Here is a 14,696-nt window from a genome sequence, read left to right on the forward strand (position 1 = left end):
GACGCATCGTCCGTCACCAAGCGAAGACATGAGAACGTGCCATGAGACCGTGACGTCTCGTTACCATTTTGTATGCGCGCAAATCACGAGCGCAGACACAGCCTAAGCAAGAGAAGGATATGTTCATTTATTTTTAACTTTTGTTCAATTTTGACCGATACTTCTACCGCGCCGGGAAATCAAAGGTATATTTTGTCATATGCCGAATGTATGTACTTTGTAAATGACTCGCGATATCACTCAATGGATTCTGATTTCAGATATACAAATAACCTAGCGTCAATATGAGATCTGATGCGGATTTAGATACCGATATCGAGATAAGAGTTCAAAAAACATTACTTTCCATCAACGACATCAGCTTGAAAATGTAAAACTTACCGATATCCTCGTAATAGATAATAATTTAACTGTGTAATAATTTAATTATGTTAATTTTATACTTACAGAAAAAAAGAGTTGAGAATGATTGAGGAGCTTGTTAAGGAAAATGGACACCTGCACACAGTAGTCGATGTAGCAAATCAAAAACTGTCCAAGAAAGCTCAAGATATGGATATGAACGTGGCAAATATTATCAATGAAAGCAAGCGCGACGACAGGTTGCAATTAAATTTACTAGATGATGTTACATCCACCACAACTACAGAGAAATTGAAAAACCATACAAAGAGCTGAAACATACATCTTTCACACACCTATTGTTTTTATACATTTTTATATAACATAATATTTTTTTTTTAAACAATTCGGTACATGTATATCACATTTTTATTACCTAATTTTATCAATAACTAACTTCTACGATTTATACCTTTAAAATGATTATATTAATGATATGTAAATTGTAAAAAGTATATCCTTTTAAGAAAAGAAATATCGATTATTGAATGACTGCTTTCCTGTTTGTAACATATTACCTATAACTTTGATTCTGTTAACCAGTTAAACTGTTGCGTTTTTCGACCTGCTTGTGGATCAATCATAATATTTATTAAACTGGGATTATCCACCACCTAAAATTTTATAATTTATGTTACACGCTGTATATATATATTTTTTCTTTTAATAAATGAAGATCTCACCTTTAGAGCTGATTTTAACGCCTGTTGAATATCCTCTACAGTAGTACAAAAATATCCTTTCTTGCCAAACAATTCCATCAGTTTCTCATAATGAATATTAGATGTTAAAGAAAATGGAGGTGTCCTGAAAAAAATATTTTTTATTAATAGAGATATACAAAGCTGGATATAAAAACAGTTGGCATGTGAAAAAGTTAATAAAGTAAAAAAAAAATGTAATTTTAAGGCATAATAAATTTTCTAATAATTTAAAATATAATTGTTATTTTAAATTTAATATAAAGAGATATTTACACTTGTGTAGGATCCCCAGACGCCTGTATTTGTTTGAAGGTTTCAGTGTCCAAACCGTTGTATATACCGTTATTATTGATAATTATAATAATCACCGGTAATTTATAACTGCGAGGGAAGAAAGTCGATATAATTTGTGCGAGAAGTAATGACTTTTCTTATTAATTTCATTAAGGTTATATTACCGATACATAGTTTCGATTTCCATGCCAGAAAATCCGAAAGCACTGTCTCCTTCTATACAAATCACTCTCTTTTTTGGCGCATTATCTTTACAATATAAGGCAGCCGCGATCCCAAATCCAAGTCCTACACCCATCGTGCCGAACGTACCAGCGTCTAATCTGTGGCGAGGTTGATTATTTAAAAGTATCGTTCGTCCAATGTCCATCGTATTAGCTCCCTCGGAACAAATAATGCAATCTGCGTATATAAAAAAAAAAATTTATATAAAAATACAGTACGGTATATTCAATATTTCCCACGTTTTTAACATAATAAATAAGTCATATACAATAAAAGGAAAATTGTATTCTTAATTGTAAATAATATGTACTCACCTTTTGGTATAATATCTTGAATATGCTTAAATACGGTATAATAATTTAAAGGCACGTTGGTATCCATCGACATCCGCTATAAATATACAAGGAAATAACATTAACTAATAATATAAAAAAAGAATTTTAATTGATTCGTAATTAAGAAAGAGATTACGTAGACAGATTGTTTATTTTTTTCAGCTTTCACAATGAGTTCCTTCCACCACGATTGACTTCGGTCAACGTGCCATTTTCGATTTTTCAATGCATTTGTGAGATATTCTGTTGCGGGTGCAACATCGGATTGTATAGCGACGGCGGACGGTACAGAATTATGCAATTCTTCGGCACACAAATCGATCTACAAAGTTTTACATGAATGTAAAGAACATTTAACTTAATTTTGATAAACAAAAAGGAGATCTGAATTAAAATTTCACCAATGTTGTATTTTTTAAAAAAAAGTTTTTACATCATACTTTGACGTGCCATTATATTTAGAGATTACCGATTTACCTGTATGATTTTGACATTGTCTTGAAACCTAGGTGGCCGTCCAAAGTGTAACATCCAATTCAATCTCGCGCCTAACAACAAAATGACATCAGAATGTTGCAAGGCGTACGTTCGCGCGCTGGAGACACAGCGCTCGTCCGTATCCGGCACAACACCTTTTCCCATTGGAGTTGGTAAAAAGGGTACATCTGTCGAATTTATAAGTTCTCTTGCTAAATCTTCAGCTCGGCCGTAAGCGGCTCCTGTACATATAAAAAATATAACGATAAAAGTAAAAGAAAAAAAATAGTTCGGAACAATAAAAATTTATAAATCCGAGAACTTACCTTTGCCGATTATTACCAAAGGTTTCTTCGCTTTTATTAATAAATTCGCTGCCTGCTCAATTAATTTTGCATCGGGATATGATAGCGGTGGCGGTGGACAGGGTAAAACCTTAGCGATCTTATTTTCATCTACATTTTGCGTCAATAATGTAGCAGGTAAATCGAGATAAGCGGCACCTACACATTAATATAATTAATAAAAATGCAATGATACAATAGAAAATTTATTTAATTTCTTATAAAAATTTTTCTTAAATATCTTCTGCACTAAACTCTTCTTATTGGGTATTAGATTTAAAAAATGTTATATATACTTTGTCAATACGAGACGTTACATTTTTACAAATTGTCGCAGTTTCTTTTTTTTTTTTTTTTCTTAATCCCTTTCGGTCAATCTAAAGTTCATCAAATGCCAAACTCTAATCTGATACATTCTTACCTGGTCTACCATAAGTAGCAAGTCGTACAGCTTTTTCGACATGCAGTGGTATGAGTGTAGCTGATGATGGCCTTGCAGCGTATTTGCAGTATGGTCTACTTGCCTCGACTTGTGGCCATTCCTGAAATCCGCCAATACCCTCGTGGTCCTCTGGACAAGATCCTCCTAGTACGAGAACAGGCCTGCCGGAACAAGTATTCGGTTATAGATTTAGAATATATAATTGTAATTATTTCTTAACGCTTTAAAATCTAAGCTATAAATTTTAACTACAAAACGAGGGTTAAATCAGCGATTTAACGTAATTTTTATAGGTAGTAAAAGATAAATATTGCATGTTTAAGATCCATGTTTTCATAAGGAAAAATCCACAGACCACAGACCACAGTGACGTAATTGTATCGTAGTGATTTCAATGCAATCAGATCGTAATCATAAGTCAGACGGCAGTTGGATGAACAATTTTCATGACGATTTTCTAGAAGCGCAATAAACAAAATTGCGTCGAAAATTGCCGCACATGTCGATCATTTCGTAAGATACAAAAAAATAATTAATTAATTCACTTCCGTTTGAGATTCTACTACATATGACGTATTCTCCTGCATTATACACATGTGAGCGATCTGACGTTTCGTATCTTGATGATGCTTTATTCTCACGGTTGTTATCAATAATGCACCTCGTTTAATATAAGCTTAAAGAATAATTAAAATACTATAAATTGGCGCTCTTTACCAACAATTAACTTGCGCATTTGCCATCCCCCCGATAACGTGCAGCAATCCTGGACCGGAGACGCACAACATCACCGCAGGTTTCTCTAGATAAAAATTCTATATTATTATATATGTATATACGTGACACAATGTAGTAACACATTTGCAAATGTATAAATTATAATAAAAGTAAAACGTATACATACAATATAAGCAGTTCATGTAACAAATTCTATTTACTCGTTAAATATCCATAAGCTTGGGCAGCGTAACAAGCAGCCTGTTCGTTTCTAAAACCCAGATACTGCATACCGACGGCTTGCATATTTAGAGCCAAATCGATCACAGGGTGCCCCATGATGCCGAACACATAAGTCAACCCCTGGAATACGAAAATAGCATGAGAAAACTATTTATACAATTAAACGCATTATAACACACACATATATATATCATATAAAAAATCCTTTTTTTCCACTTGCATTTCATGTTTAAAAATGTATTAACAAGATTGGCTTCGAAAGGAAATTTGAAACTTCGTTTACATCTATGTTTCATTTACTCTAATCTCATCTCTCTTCACGTCTTCACGTATATTTTCTCTAACAATACAAAACGCGTCGATGTATGAGGCAACGCGTGATGCCGATAATACGTGAACTTGATGAACTCTGGATGAAAATGAGGCCCCAGACTCCGCATAATTTCAGTGACTCCGTAGCTCTGATCTGTACGCAAAGAAATAACGCTTAGTGCGCGCATATTCAAACATGCGTCGAGAGCTCGATGAGCGCACGTTGTTAATTACACCGCCGAGAAAGCGTAAGTGTTAATTATAATATTCGTGATAAGCGCGCGAGCGCGCTAAAAAAAAATCTCTTATGTTTGCGTCGCGGATCCAAGTCGCAATACGGGCGCTTTGCGGAAAATTAATCTTAGCCTCGACTTACTTCGACATCCGCTGTTAACAATTGTCATATAAAATCGTATCATCATTTCAACTTTTCGAGCATGTCAAATCTCGTGTCTGTGACTAACGTTCTCGATGATCGCTGCTAAGTGGAGGGGTTCCCACCGGGAGCGTGATGAACAAAAATGTAACTTGGTCACGTGACCATAAGTGATCATAACCTTCAAAGGAGGTAATTTTTTTTTTTACGTCGACGAAGAACAGTATTCGCATCGAGGTAAGAGATCCTTGAAATTAATATCCTAGGTAACTTGCTTGAAAAGCCCGAAGATCTTCGAAATAAAAGATATATGTGGTTTGGGGTCTGGCAATTAAGTAACGTCGAGATCTACCGTGCGGAAAAAAAAAATACAGGCCGTACCTGCTCCTTCAAAGCCTCGGCTATGATTAGATTTCCGTTCTTCATTCTGACACAGCCCAATTTTTAACGGACGCGCGAGATCAAACAGTGAAATGTGCGTTGCCGGATACGTAAATTGTAGCCGCGATCTTCGTTATTCGCGACAAATCGCTGCGACCGTTGTACTCCGCGATGACACTACTTGAAAGACTGATACGCTGATTACGCTGATATAGCTGCATTCGACGTCATCGCACACTAAGAAAACAAAATTATAAATTGTAATTACGGTTTTATAACTTAGATGTTGATAGATAGATTTTTCATTTAGTCATTGCGATATGAATATATAAACAGGTGTCTGATATCAATAAAAAATATAAAGGTGTAACATTTATGTATAATAAAAAAAAAATATATATTTATGCGCATCTTAATTGTTTAAAATTTAAAGCAGCATAATTTTTTTTTTCCTTGTTCAACTTGCCACTTTAATCTGAAATTTTTCCATGATAGTTTAAAGTATGCATGTCTTCTAAATTTACGGAATCAATTTTTGGCAATTAGCATAATATGATAATAAATTGATGATCGATGAAATTATGCCGATAAATGAGTAGAAAGCCGGTAGAAAGTGATATAGGAAATGACTCACGATGCGAACGTAATTTACCACGAAAACAGTGAAATGGCAGAACATAATAGATTGTAAAAAAAAAAAAAAAAGTATAATGTGTAATATATTAATAATATATAGTACAAAAGAATCTCATTTCCACTTTCGTTTAAATCGTACATGATTAAATACCGGAAAGAACTTTGAGGATTGTTAGCAAAAAAATTATGAAACTTTACTGCGCCTTCCTATATATATTAATTAATATATTTTTATCACAATATTGTTTTATTATTACTATAAGTAAGACTTACGTTAAATCGTGATAAAGTTCTTCTTCTGATGAAATATCGTTCCAGTTGACTCTGGGTTCACCAGTTAAAAATCACTTAATTTTATAGACTGGCATTATTTCCAAAATTCAAGATTTTCATTATCTTAAAATTTTTTTTTATCAGCCTTTTAGTTTAGTTGGAAGAATCTTCGTTTGTGGTTTTCTGCAATAAAATACAAATACAAATGTTAATGCATTAATATTGTAAAATATATTTTTAACGTTCTCCAACTTGTATATTTCCTATAAATTTTTTTTTTTTTTTTTTTTTTGGAGTGGGTTCGCTTGTTACCTGCGTGGGGGTATAAATAAGCTCCGTGTTCAATAACTGTTTTGCACAGCTAGACGAACGACATTCAACCGTTGATGACCAACGTGTTAAAATCCTGAAAAATTGTTGGAAACGTTACATGTGAAAGTGTTTCTCCGAGTTCGCTAAATTCTAGAATTAAAACTAATATGCTAACGCTCCATAAGCTTCGACTGCGACTCTATAAATTATTATCACGTGAGTTAGAATTTCTTTTTCCGTTTGTCTTCAGACAAAAATTTGTCTATACTTCAAACCTTTATATTTAAAAAATTTAGCGTTTTTTCGTTGGAAAACAAAGTACAGAAAAAATCTAAAAATTGTTTTAACGAAACCATTTAAATCTTAAGTACCTTTGCAGTTTTATAAATTGCATTTTAAAAGGTAGTATAATAAGATTAGATAAAAATTGTAGAATTAATACAATTCTGTAATAATCTCATAACATTTTCTTATTATGTTCGTTCGTATACGTTATTTTGTTAGAATTTACAATTGTACTTTTCTCAAGTTTAAACGTTATTTTTTTTTAAGCATACGTTAGTAAGTTTTCATTAAATTGTTATCCTCGCAAAGAACGTAATATGTAAAACGTTGGCAGACTTCATAGACGTGATAATAATAATTCTTATTGCAATATGTATAAGTCTTATAATTACAAGAGACTTAAAGAAATGAAAAAGGAAATAATTATACACGCAAATGGGGACACCAAGAAGGCTGCTGTTACAATACTTAGAATAACAACAAAACAATAGTTAAACATGCACGTGTGTCTGACAAAGTCTAAAAAATTTCATTTTCCATATTTTAAAACGGCCAACCTTATGGAGCGACTTCGAAACTTTGTGTTAATTTAAATACGAATTGTCGGTTTACATCTGTAAGATGTTGGAAACTAAATATTTGGAATAGATACCGTGTACTTTCGCGATAATAAATATTAGCATAATGTACGTATATATGTCTCGCAGATAATTCGAGTTCGCTTAATTATAATTTCCTAAAATCTATACGTCACACATACAAAAAACATTAATGACACGATAACGATTTTCACTGAATTGAACACATCGACAGAATTGTAAATGTAACGATCGAAAGATTTGCGACAACACACGTTAGAAATTAAATGCATTCACGAATCTAGTTGGCATAGTAATGCAACGCAATTCTGTCAATTGGTAGCGAATTATTTTGCTCTTCAAACATTCCTAAATGAACGCATTACGCGAAACCGTGCTCTCAATTCACACTCCGACGTTTTTCTGGAAACTTTTACGTAAGTATTGAATTATTCAACGGACGTAATCACAGCGAAAACGTCAGGAGCTGGAATGCTGATAACGTCAGAAAAATATTTATTTTGTAATATTTTATCGATTAATTTTGTCTTTTGCCTAAATAAAATTACTTTATGATTAAAAAGGCATTAAATTATTCTCAAGCATTCTTTATAAAGAAATTGATTCCCTTTCTTTTTTTTCTACAGGATGGCTTCCTATGCGCATCTGGATATGTGTGATGATGTTCACATGCTGTTGGACCAGCTATTCATGTCGTTTACAAATGCCGATCCTGGTGGTGCCGATGATCCAAGAAGCTGCAATTAATCGCACAATTCAAGGTGTATGCGTGTTTGATGAAACTCGACGACGTCGCGACGTCGTCGTTAATCCACTTGATCCCGGCAGCTACCTGGATCAGTATGTTACGGATCTCGTTCAGGAAGAGCGGGATAGGAAACTGCTGCATTCCTTGAAACGTCGTCAAGCGCAGCCGGTTGCGACACGAACGGCGGATACACCTTTTGGACTTTTCAGTAATTTGCCATTTGACTGGTCTCCGACAGTGCGAGGGCAACTACTAGCTGGCTACGGTTACGGCAATGTACCTGGAAATTTTATTGGCGGCTGGTTGTCAATGAGATACGGGCCACGCCAGGCGGTTCTTTGGACCTCAATCTTGGCCGCGTTAATCTCGCTTATCAGTCCACTTTTAGCACAATGCCATTGGAGCGCATTATTGGTCTCCAGAATCATCATTGGCATCACTGGCGGTGTCACTTTTCCCGCATGTCACACTATGGTAGCAAAGTGGGCGCCGCCGAATGAACGGGCACGCTTCATCTGGTCTTTACTGGGTGGCACATTTGGTACAATACTGACTTATCCGATGATAGCCGGAATTGCGGAAAATATAAATTGGGAAACTGGTTGGTATTTACCATCCCTGATAATGTTTGTGTGGATCGTTGTATGGGCATTAGTCGCTTATGACTCGCCAGGAGAACACCCGGGGATCAGTGACGAAGAGAAAGATTACATTTTAACGTGAGTCACATACTCAATTAAATTTTTGTTTGCAATTAAATTGATTTTATAATTAATGTAATTCTTATAGTGCTCAAGCGGGAACAGTACGCTCCGAAAAACCTCGGTGGAAACAGACTCCATTGCTCCAGATATTAACGTCGATACCGTTCATTAGTCTAATCATATGTCATTTTGGAAATCTTTTCTTGCTGTTTTTCTACCAAAACTCGCTCATGCTGTACTTGACCAGAGCACTAGGATTTAAATTGACGAGAGGCGGCGCCGCGGCCGGCGCACCTTGGGGTGCCAGGATGCTGTTTGGATTTTTTTTCAGCTGGGCGGGTGATACCATAAAAAAGAGGCAAATTATTAGTATCACTCTTCTGCGCAAACTTGCAACTATATTCTGTAAGCATATCATTTGTATATAAAATTTATGTAAAAATTATATTTTAATAATCAAAATTTTGTTCTTCTAGCACACTTATTACCAGGCGTTTTTCTAATATTGGTCGGTTATGCCGAATGCAACTTCGTGCTCGCAAATATTTTTCTGTTCCTGGCATTAGGCTTTAACGGCGCGGCCCTTATTTCCAATCTATCGAACAATCAAGATCTTGCGCCAAATTTTGCTGGTTTCCTTTATGGTATTATGAATACAATTGGCAGTGCTTCCGGCATGATTATTCCGCCGATAGTCGAAGAGATAGCTGGCAAATACGGGGTAAGTTCGTTTCAATTACTTTCATCAAATAAACATATATTTATCATTTCAAACTATCATTACTAGTGTCTTAAAAACTGTGTTCTTTTTAGCTTCTTTAAAGTACACTACTTACCTATTATAGTTTAATTGTACAACTCATGTAATAGTGCGATTATCATGATTCAACTCTTCAATATTTCCGAATCGTCACTTTTCGCTTATGATTGCATAACAATAATATAGCACTACATGATATAAACTAGCACGAATAATTCTCTTATCTACATCTAAAACAGGTGTAGATAGGAATACTGAATAAACATTAAAAATTTTTTTTTAACCACGACAATCTTGATTGTGCGACTTTGAGTAAAATCTTCAACAGGACGATTCTGCGAATTGAAGACAGAGTACACACGCAACATTACGCAAGCGGAAATTACGTTTATGCGAAGAGCGAAAAATTTCCTGTTGTCGCGACAAAAAAAAATTGTCTTTTTTAAATTTTTTGCGTACAATATATACTCTGATTAATTCTTATTTAATATTTAAACGCTATTTGCTTTTTAAACTTGTAATTTTCTTATACAAATATTTAACAACAGTTTTGGTATTTTTGTATTAGAATCCGATCGACAGATGGCAGATTCTTTTCTGGATCGGTGCCGGACTGTGCATTGGGAGTATGGTTGTATTTTTGTTTGGAGGTAGCGGTAATGTACAAAAATGGAATGAACTTCGCCCGTTGAACGATTTAAAGGAAAACGTGGAAGCTGGACAAACCAATTTGGAGCCTATCGACAAAACTGCGCGAACATAACCGACGACTTTAAAGGATTTTATTTCGTTTAGTAATGACACGTCGAATGACACGACAAAAGAATTTTAATTTTGACAAGAATGTTTCCAATATGATAAATTTAGGAAACATAAAAAAAGACTGATTAGAATATTATTAAGAACAATTTATAAAAATTTAAATAGAGATTGTTTGAAGCAAGACTTTTAAAATATATTTAAGACACTAAGATATTCAAAGGATACTCAAAATAGAAATATAGAAATGTTTAAAAGATACTCAGAATAATTAAAGAATGCGTACAACACAATTATGTTACGTTCTCCTTTGCATAACTTTGTGTTCATTATTTATCTATCTATTAATAATTATGTTTCGTTAAACTTATATATTTATAATTAATATTACTAAGCTTAAATAAAAAGTTATTACTTCTTTAATTCATCTAATCTTTGCAATGAACTGATGCGCATATCAGATCTATCTCTTATATATGCAAGAATCGAATAATACGATAAAATAAAAATAATAAATTTTACCTGAAAATTTTGTAATTTTATATAATTAAATACCGTGATATGTGATGAAGGATCTGTGAAAAAAAAATTAGATTTATGAAAATAATGATTATTGCAATATTAAATTAATTAAAAAAAAATGTTTTTTAACAAAGCTGTTTATGGACGGTGGAGAATAATGCACATAATTTATTTTACGTACCTTAAATTATATGATTCTAGTATTTAATCACTTGCATCACAGAAGAATGTTACTCAACGCTACACAATTAATAATTCTAATAATGAGCTTCTATCACTTTTTGTACACAAATATCGGCTAGTAATTAATTCTTAAAATAGCCAAATGTTCTTGCACAAATGTTACAATCACTCTCTAGAATAGCGAAAGAGCAGCATTTCTCGCGCACATGGCATTCCGACAAGCCTAGCGTATTCTTCTACTTCGCGTTTTTCTTCACGTGTTATTTGGTGCGTTTTTCGCTGCATTCTATATTTTTTATATGGCATAGCAATATTTTTAAATAGCACCAATATCTAAAAAAGAAAATAATATTTTAATAAAATAATTTAAATTTTAGTACTGCATTAAAGCTTAAAGAATTTTAAAAGCTTAAATTATCAACACTAATCGTATTTTTGTAACAAAGATATAATTAAAGAAATAATTATTTATAAAATTATTTAGAAATATGTACCTCTTCAATATTGACTACACCATTTTCATCGATAGCATCAATATCATCGTTCAGACGACTGTATTTTTCGTTGTTTAGTTTGGCCAGGCAAGGATCAATGTCACACCATACACATGTCTCTGGGCATAGAAGTTTCGATGGTCGCATTCTTGCTTTGTATCGCATTTTTGGACAGGAGTGAATATAAAATCCCATATAATAATATTTTAGATTATTCGTGATTTTGTTAAGCTGTCTCGTTAGATATACCTCTCGAAGAGAACTGAAACCAATATATTCATTTAGAATTATAACTAAAATTTACGAATTAACCATATGCATCATAATAAAATGTTTGTAAAAAAAAAGAAAATTAATTTTAAAGAAACATCGAACCTAAAAGTTCCAAGAGAGAGTTGACTATATGCCGGGTCGTAAAAAAAATACACGCTCGAGATACATGACGGCAGAATATCTATCACTCCTACAGCTATCAATTCATTATCCAACCAATATTGCTCGTGAAAAGAGCCGTAACCCTGGGATGGTCCATTACTGGGTATCCATTGCTTTAAAAAAAATATTACTTTTAATCGTACGTTACTTTATCTTAAATATTACGAGTGACTTATTGTTAGTTTCAAAATATCATAAACTTTGCGCTCTCGTAAAGCACAAAATAACATTTGTATAATAATATTGATAAACAAGATTTTTCTTCATATTAATGCACAAAACGAAAATGTTTTAAAATATATTTCTTATGTTAGTTAAAAAAAGATTAGATACAAAGTGTACCTGCAAGGGACTCCTTACAAGGAAGCTGAAAAACGACTTTTGATCGCATTGATCCGGTGTATCGCCATGAATCGCCATTTGATACTTTTTATAAAGACTCGCGCTCGCATCGATAGTGTCCAAGAACTCATCCGACATTACTCTCACCAATTTTATCTGTTAAATTTATATAAACAGATGCAATTTGTAGCCAATAAATAAGATAAAATCTGATACGGGAATGACCATTGTCATCGAATAATGAAAACGTAGTCATAAGTTTTCTGTTTAATTAAGAGATGAGGTCCACTTTGCTCCAATCACATCATAACTGTAGAATTTATTTGATTATTGCGAAATTGCCAGCGTGACTTCTTATCAATATCGCGACATGATTGTACGACTTCGAATAAAAATATCTCCCGAAGTAGAAATTTTTTTAATTAAACTGAAAGCGCAAAGCTTTATCTATTTGTTTTAAATTTTAGCACATATTATTAAATAATAAGCTTGTCTATAATTTTAATCCATAAATTACCTGCAAAGGTGACTTCACAAGAAATCTCGTGTATTGTTGCTCTGTCAGTTTCTCAAACGGTACTCCATGTATTGTGTTCTGATACTTTTTGTAAAGCTCGTAAGACTTTTTCATGGTCTTTAAATATTCGGAGCTCAACGGTGCAGTTCGAACCAATTTCAACTTACAAAAATACGTAATTTAAAGAACAATTTTTCAAACAAGAAAAACGAATAACCATATCGTAATAATACATTAAATTTTTCTGATTATAATTTAGAATTAAATTGGAACGACAAGTGTTTGAAAATTATATAAATTAATTTCATAATATAATAAAGTTAAATTATAAATTATTTGAACATTTAAGATAAAAAGTCAGTATTAAATTGTTAATATTTAGCAATTATTTTTTATCGATACATTTTTTATTTGCTTTAGTTTTAATATAATAAAAATTGGAGAAAAGAGGACCATATCAGAAAACATTGTATATAATAAATAAGAAATAATGTTCGTCCGTAAATAATAAAAATTAAGAAGCATCTGATAAAATAAATAGTAGTTATAAGATTTAATTATTAATATTGTATTACCTCTAACTTTTTCAATCCAGTGTACACCTCTTCGAATAATTCCTCTATAGTCTTGGCACAATTCTGTTGCTTCTTTTCTTTCATAATGCTCTCAATTTCGCTTTCCGATTTACCTTGCGCCAACAATTTACTTTTCTTACGTTCTATACGCAAAAGTTTAGCCTTTTTGCAAGGTACCACATCAGCAATTTCATTTCTAACATTAATATTTTTGCTGTTGGAATTTGTTAACTGTGCTTGATCGTTATTTGATACAGAAATAGTTTTTTGGGGAACTTCTGCTTTTGCTGAATTAATCAATAATCTACTACTAACTTCGTCATCGATCGATGAAACATTAATTTGAGATTTATCTTTTTGTGCTTTCATCAGATGTTTAGGATAATTCAGTGCTTCTTCATTGCTTATGTCTATGAATATTATGATATTAATGAGCAATTCATAATTATTGTAACAAACATGTCTTTTCAGAATTATAAAAAATTTACCTATGTTATCATGTTGATCATCACTTGTACCTTCATTATCACTGCTCAATTCATTTCTCAAAAATTTAGTCATACGCTTGAGAATTTTTTTCTGTGATTTTGTTATTTTAAAATCTAGTGCCTCACATCTAAAAATCATTATACACACGCGTTATTTAATGCTTCAACCTGTCTAGTTTAAAAATTAAACAAGATTTAATTTTGTCTTGTCCTTAAACATGGAAATCAATGTAATCCCTTACTTAATTGTATATTGAGGACAACAGGTCTGATTCATTGTTGGTTTGTAACAGTAGCAGCCGCTTCTTCTCCAACCTCGATCTATTAAATTTTGATAATCTTGCACTGTTAATGAGTGTGCCCACATGCCTGTTAAAGTAAAACTTATATATGCTAGTGTTTCCATTTATTTCTCCACAAGGAAAGACTCAGTTTATCTTTCAAAGTAGAAGAACAAGGTTTTATGAAGCAGACCCTGGTCTGGCAATGAATAGTAAAGTTACAACACTTACCGTGACTGAAGTTCGTGTTAGAGTTTTTGCAGTAGCCGCATCGATAACCTTCGTGTTCCGCATAGTATTCCACTATGCTGTACGCCTGCCTGCCAGCCATCTCAACGATCTCTCTCTCTGCACTATTCTAATTACGAATAATTACAAACAGCTAAGCGAACGTTGAGGAGTTGAGACTTCGTTCGCATCCAAACCGTCCGTCAATTAGAACCAAGGCACTTTAGGATCGAACAATGTCGTTGCTCATACATATATCGACTAATGATTAAGGTTAAGGCTTTAGTCTCTCATCCGCGAATG

The 14,696-nt window shown here is 33.1% G+C and overlaps 4 protein-coding genes across 10 annotated transcripts; 2 read left to right on the forward strand and 2 right to left on the reverse strand.

Moving 5' to 3' along the window:
* Positions 1–26: 26 nt before the first annotated feature.
* Positions 27–908, forward strand: LOC139104648 (uncharacterized). Its single transcript, XM_070660247.1, has 3 exons — positions 27–185; positions 261–370; positions 450–908. The coding sequence occupies exons 2-3, from the start codon at positions 285–287 to the stop codon at positions 676–678; spliced, it is 315 nt and encodes a 104-aa protein (XP_070516348.1). The 5' UTR covers positions 27–185; positions 261–284; the 3' UTR covers positions 679–908.
* Positions 598–11,173, reverse strand: Hacl (2-hydroxyacyl-CoA lyase). 3 transcript variants are annotated; one of them, XM_070660232.1, is made up of 16 exons: positions 11,032–11,173; positions 10,851–10,903; positions 6,474–6,567; positions 6,162–6,344; positions 5,253–5,489; positions 4,162–4,303; positions 3,941–4,025; positions 3,203–3,384; positions 2,764–2,940; positions 2,438–2,679; positions 2,097–2,282; positions 1,940–2,015; positions 1,565–1,802; positions 1,380–1,487; positions 1,086–1,209; positions 598–1,016 (listed from the first exon to the last, which is right to left on the reverse strand). In XM_070660232.1, the coding sequence occupies exons 5-16, from the start codon at positions 5,295–5,297 to the stop codon at positions 921–923; spliced, it is 1,701 nt and encodes a 566-aa protein (XP_070516333.1). In that variant the 5' UTR covers positions 5,298–5,489; positions 6,162–6,344; positions 6,474–6,567; positions 10,851–10,903; positions 11,032–11,173; the 3' UTR covers positions 598–920. The 3 variants fall into 3 exon arrangements, with proteins under 3 accessions (XP_070516333.1, XP_070516334.1, XP_070516335.1); XM_070660233.1 differs by lacking the exons at positions 5,253–5,489; positions 6,162–6,344; positions 6,474–6,567; positions 10,851–10,903; positions 11,032–11,173 and adding exons at positions 4,404–4,649; positions 4,872–5,014; XM_070660234.1 differs by lacking the exons at positions 5,253–5,489; positions 6,162–6,344; positions 6,474–6,567; positions 10,851–10,903; positions 11,032–11,173 and adding an exon at positions 4,872–4,996.
* On the forward strand, positions 4,677–11,509 carry LOC139104641 (sialin). 3 transcript variants are annotated; one of them, XM_070660238.1, is made up of 5 exons: positions 4,677–4,743; positions 7,984–8,824; positions 8,895–9,214; positions 9,286–9,530; positions 10,138–11,509. In XM_070660238.1, the coding sequence occupies exons 1-5, from the start codon at positions 4,692–4,694 to the stop codon at positions 10,330–10,332; spliced, it is 1,653 nt and encodes a 550-aa protein (XP_070516339.1). In that variant the 5' UTR covers positions 4,677–4,691; the 3' UTR covers positions 10,333–11,509. The 3 variants fall into 3 exon arrangements, with proteins under 3 accessions (XP_070516339.1, XP_070516341.1, XP_070516340.1); XM_070660240.1 differs by lacking the exon at positions 4,677–4,743 and adding an exon at positions 4,976–5,108; XM_070660239.1 differs by lacking the exon at positions 4,677–4,743 and adding an exon at positions 6,549–6,689.
* On the reverse strand, positions 10,413–14,694 carry Ate1 (arginyltransferase 1). Of its 3 annotated transcripts, XM_070660235.1 has the most exons (9): positions 14,397–14,694; positions 14,127–14,253; positions 13,885–14,012; positions 13,397–13,806; positions 12,822–12,983; positions 12,305–12,460; positions 11,903–12,075; positions 11,528–11,789; positions 10,413–11,366 (listed from the first exon to the last, which is right to left on the reverse strand). In XM_070660235.1, exons 1-9 carry the CDS (start codon positions 14,494–14,496, stop codon positions 11,199–11,201), a joined length of 1,686 nt encoding a protein of 561 aa, XP_070516336.1. In that variant the 5' UTR covers positions 14,497–14,694; the 3' UTR covers positions 10,413–11,198. The 3 variants fall into 3 exon arrangements, with proteins under 3 accessions (XP_070516336.1, XP_070516338.1, XP_070516337.1); XM_070660237.1 differs by lacking the exon at positions 12,822–12,983; XM_070660236.1 differs by lacking the exon at positions 12,305–12,460.
* Between the last annotated feature and the right edge of the window lie 2 nt (positions 14,695–14,696).

Source organism: Cardiocondyla obscurior, linkage group LG08 (assembly GCF_019399895.1).
Source record: "Cardiocondyla obscurior isolate alpha-2009 linkage group LG08, Cobs3.1, whole genome shotgun sequence".
In the NCBI taxonomy this organism is placed as follows: Eukaryota; Metazoa; Arthropoda; class Insecta; order Hymenoptera; family Formicidae; genus Cardiocondyla; species Cardiocondyla obscurior.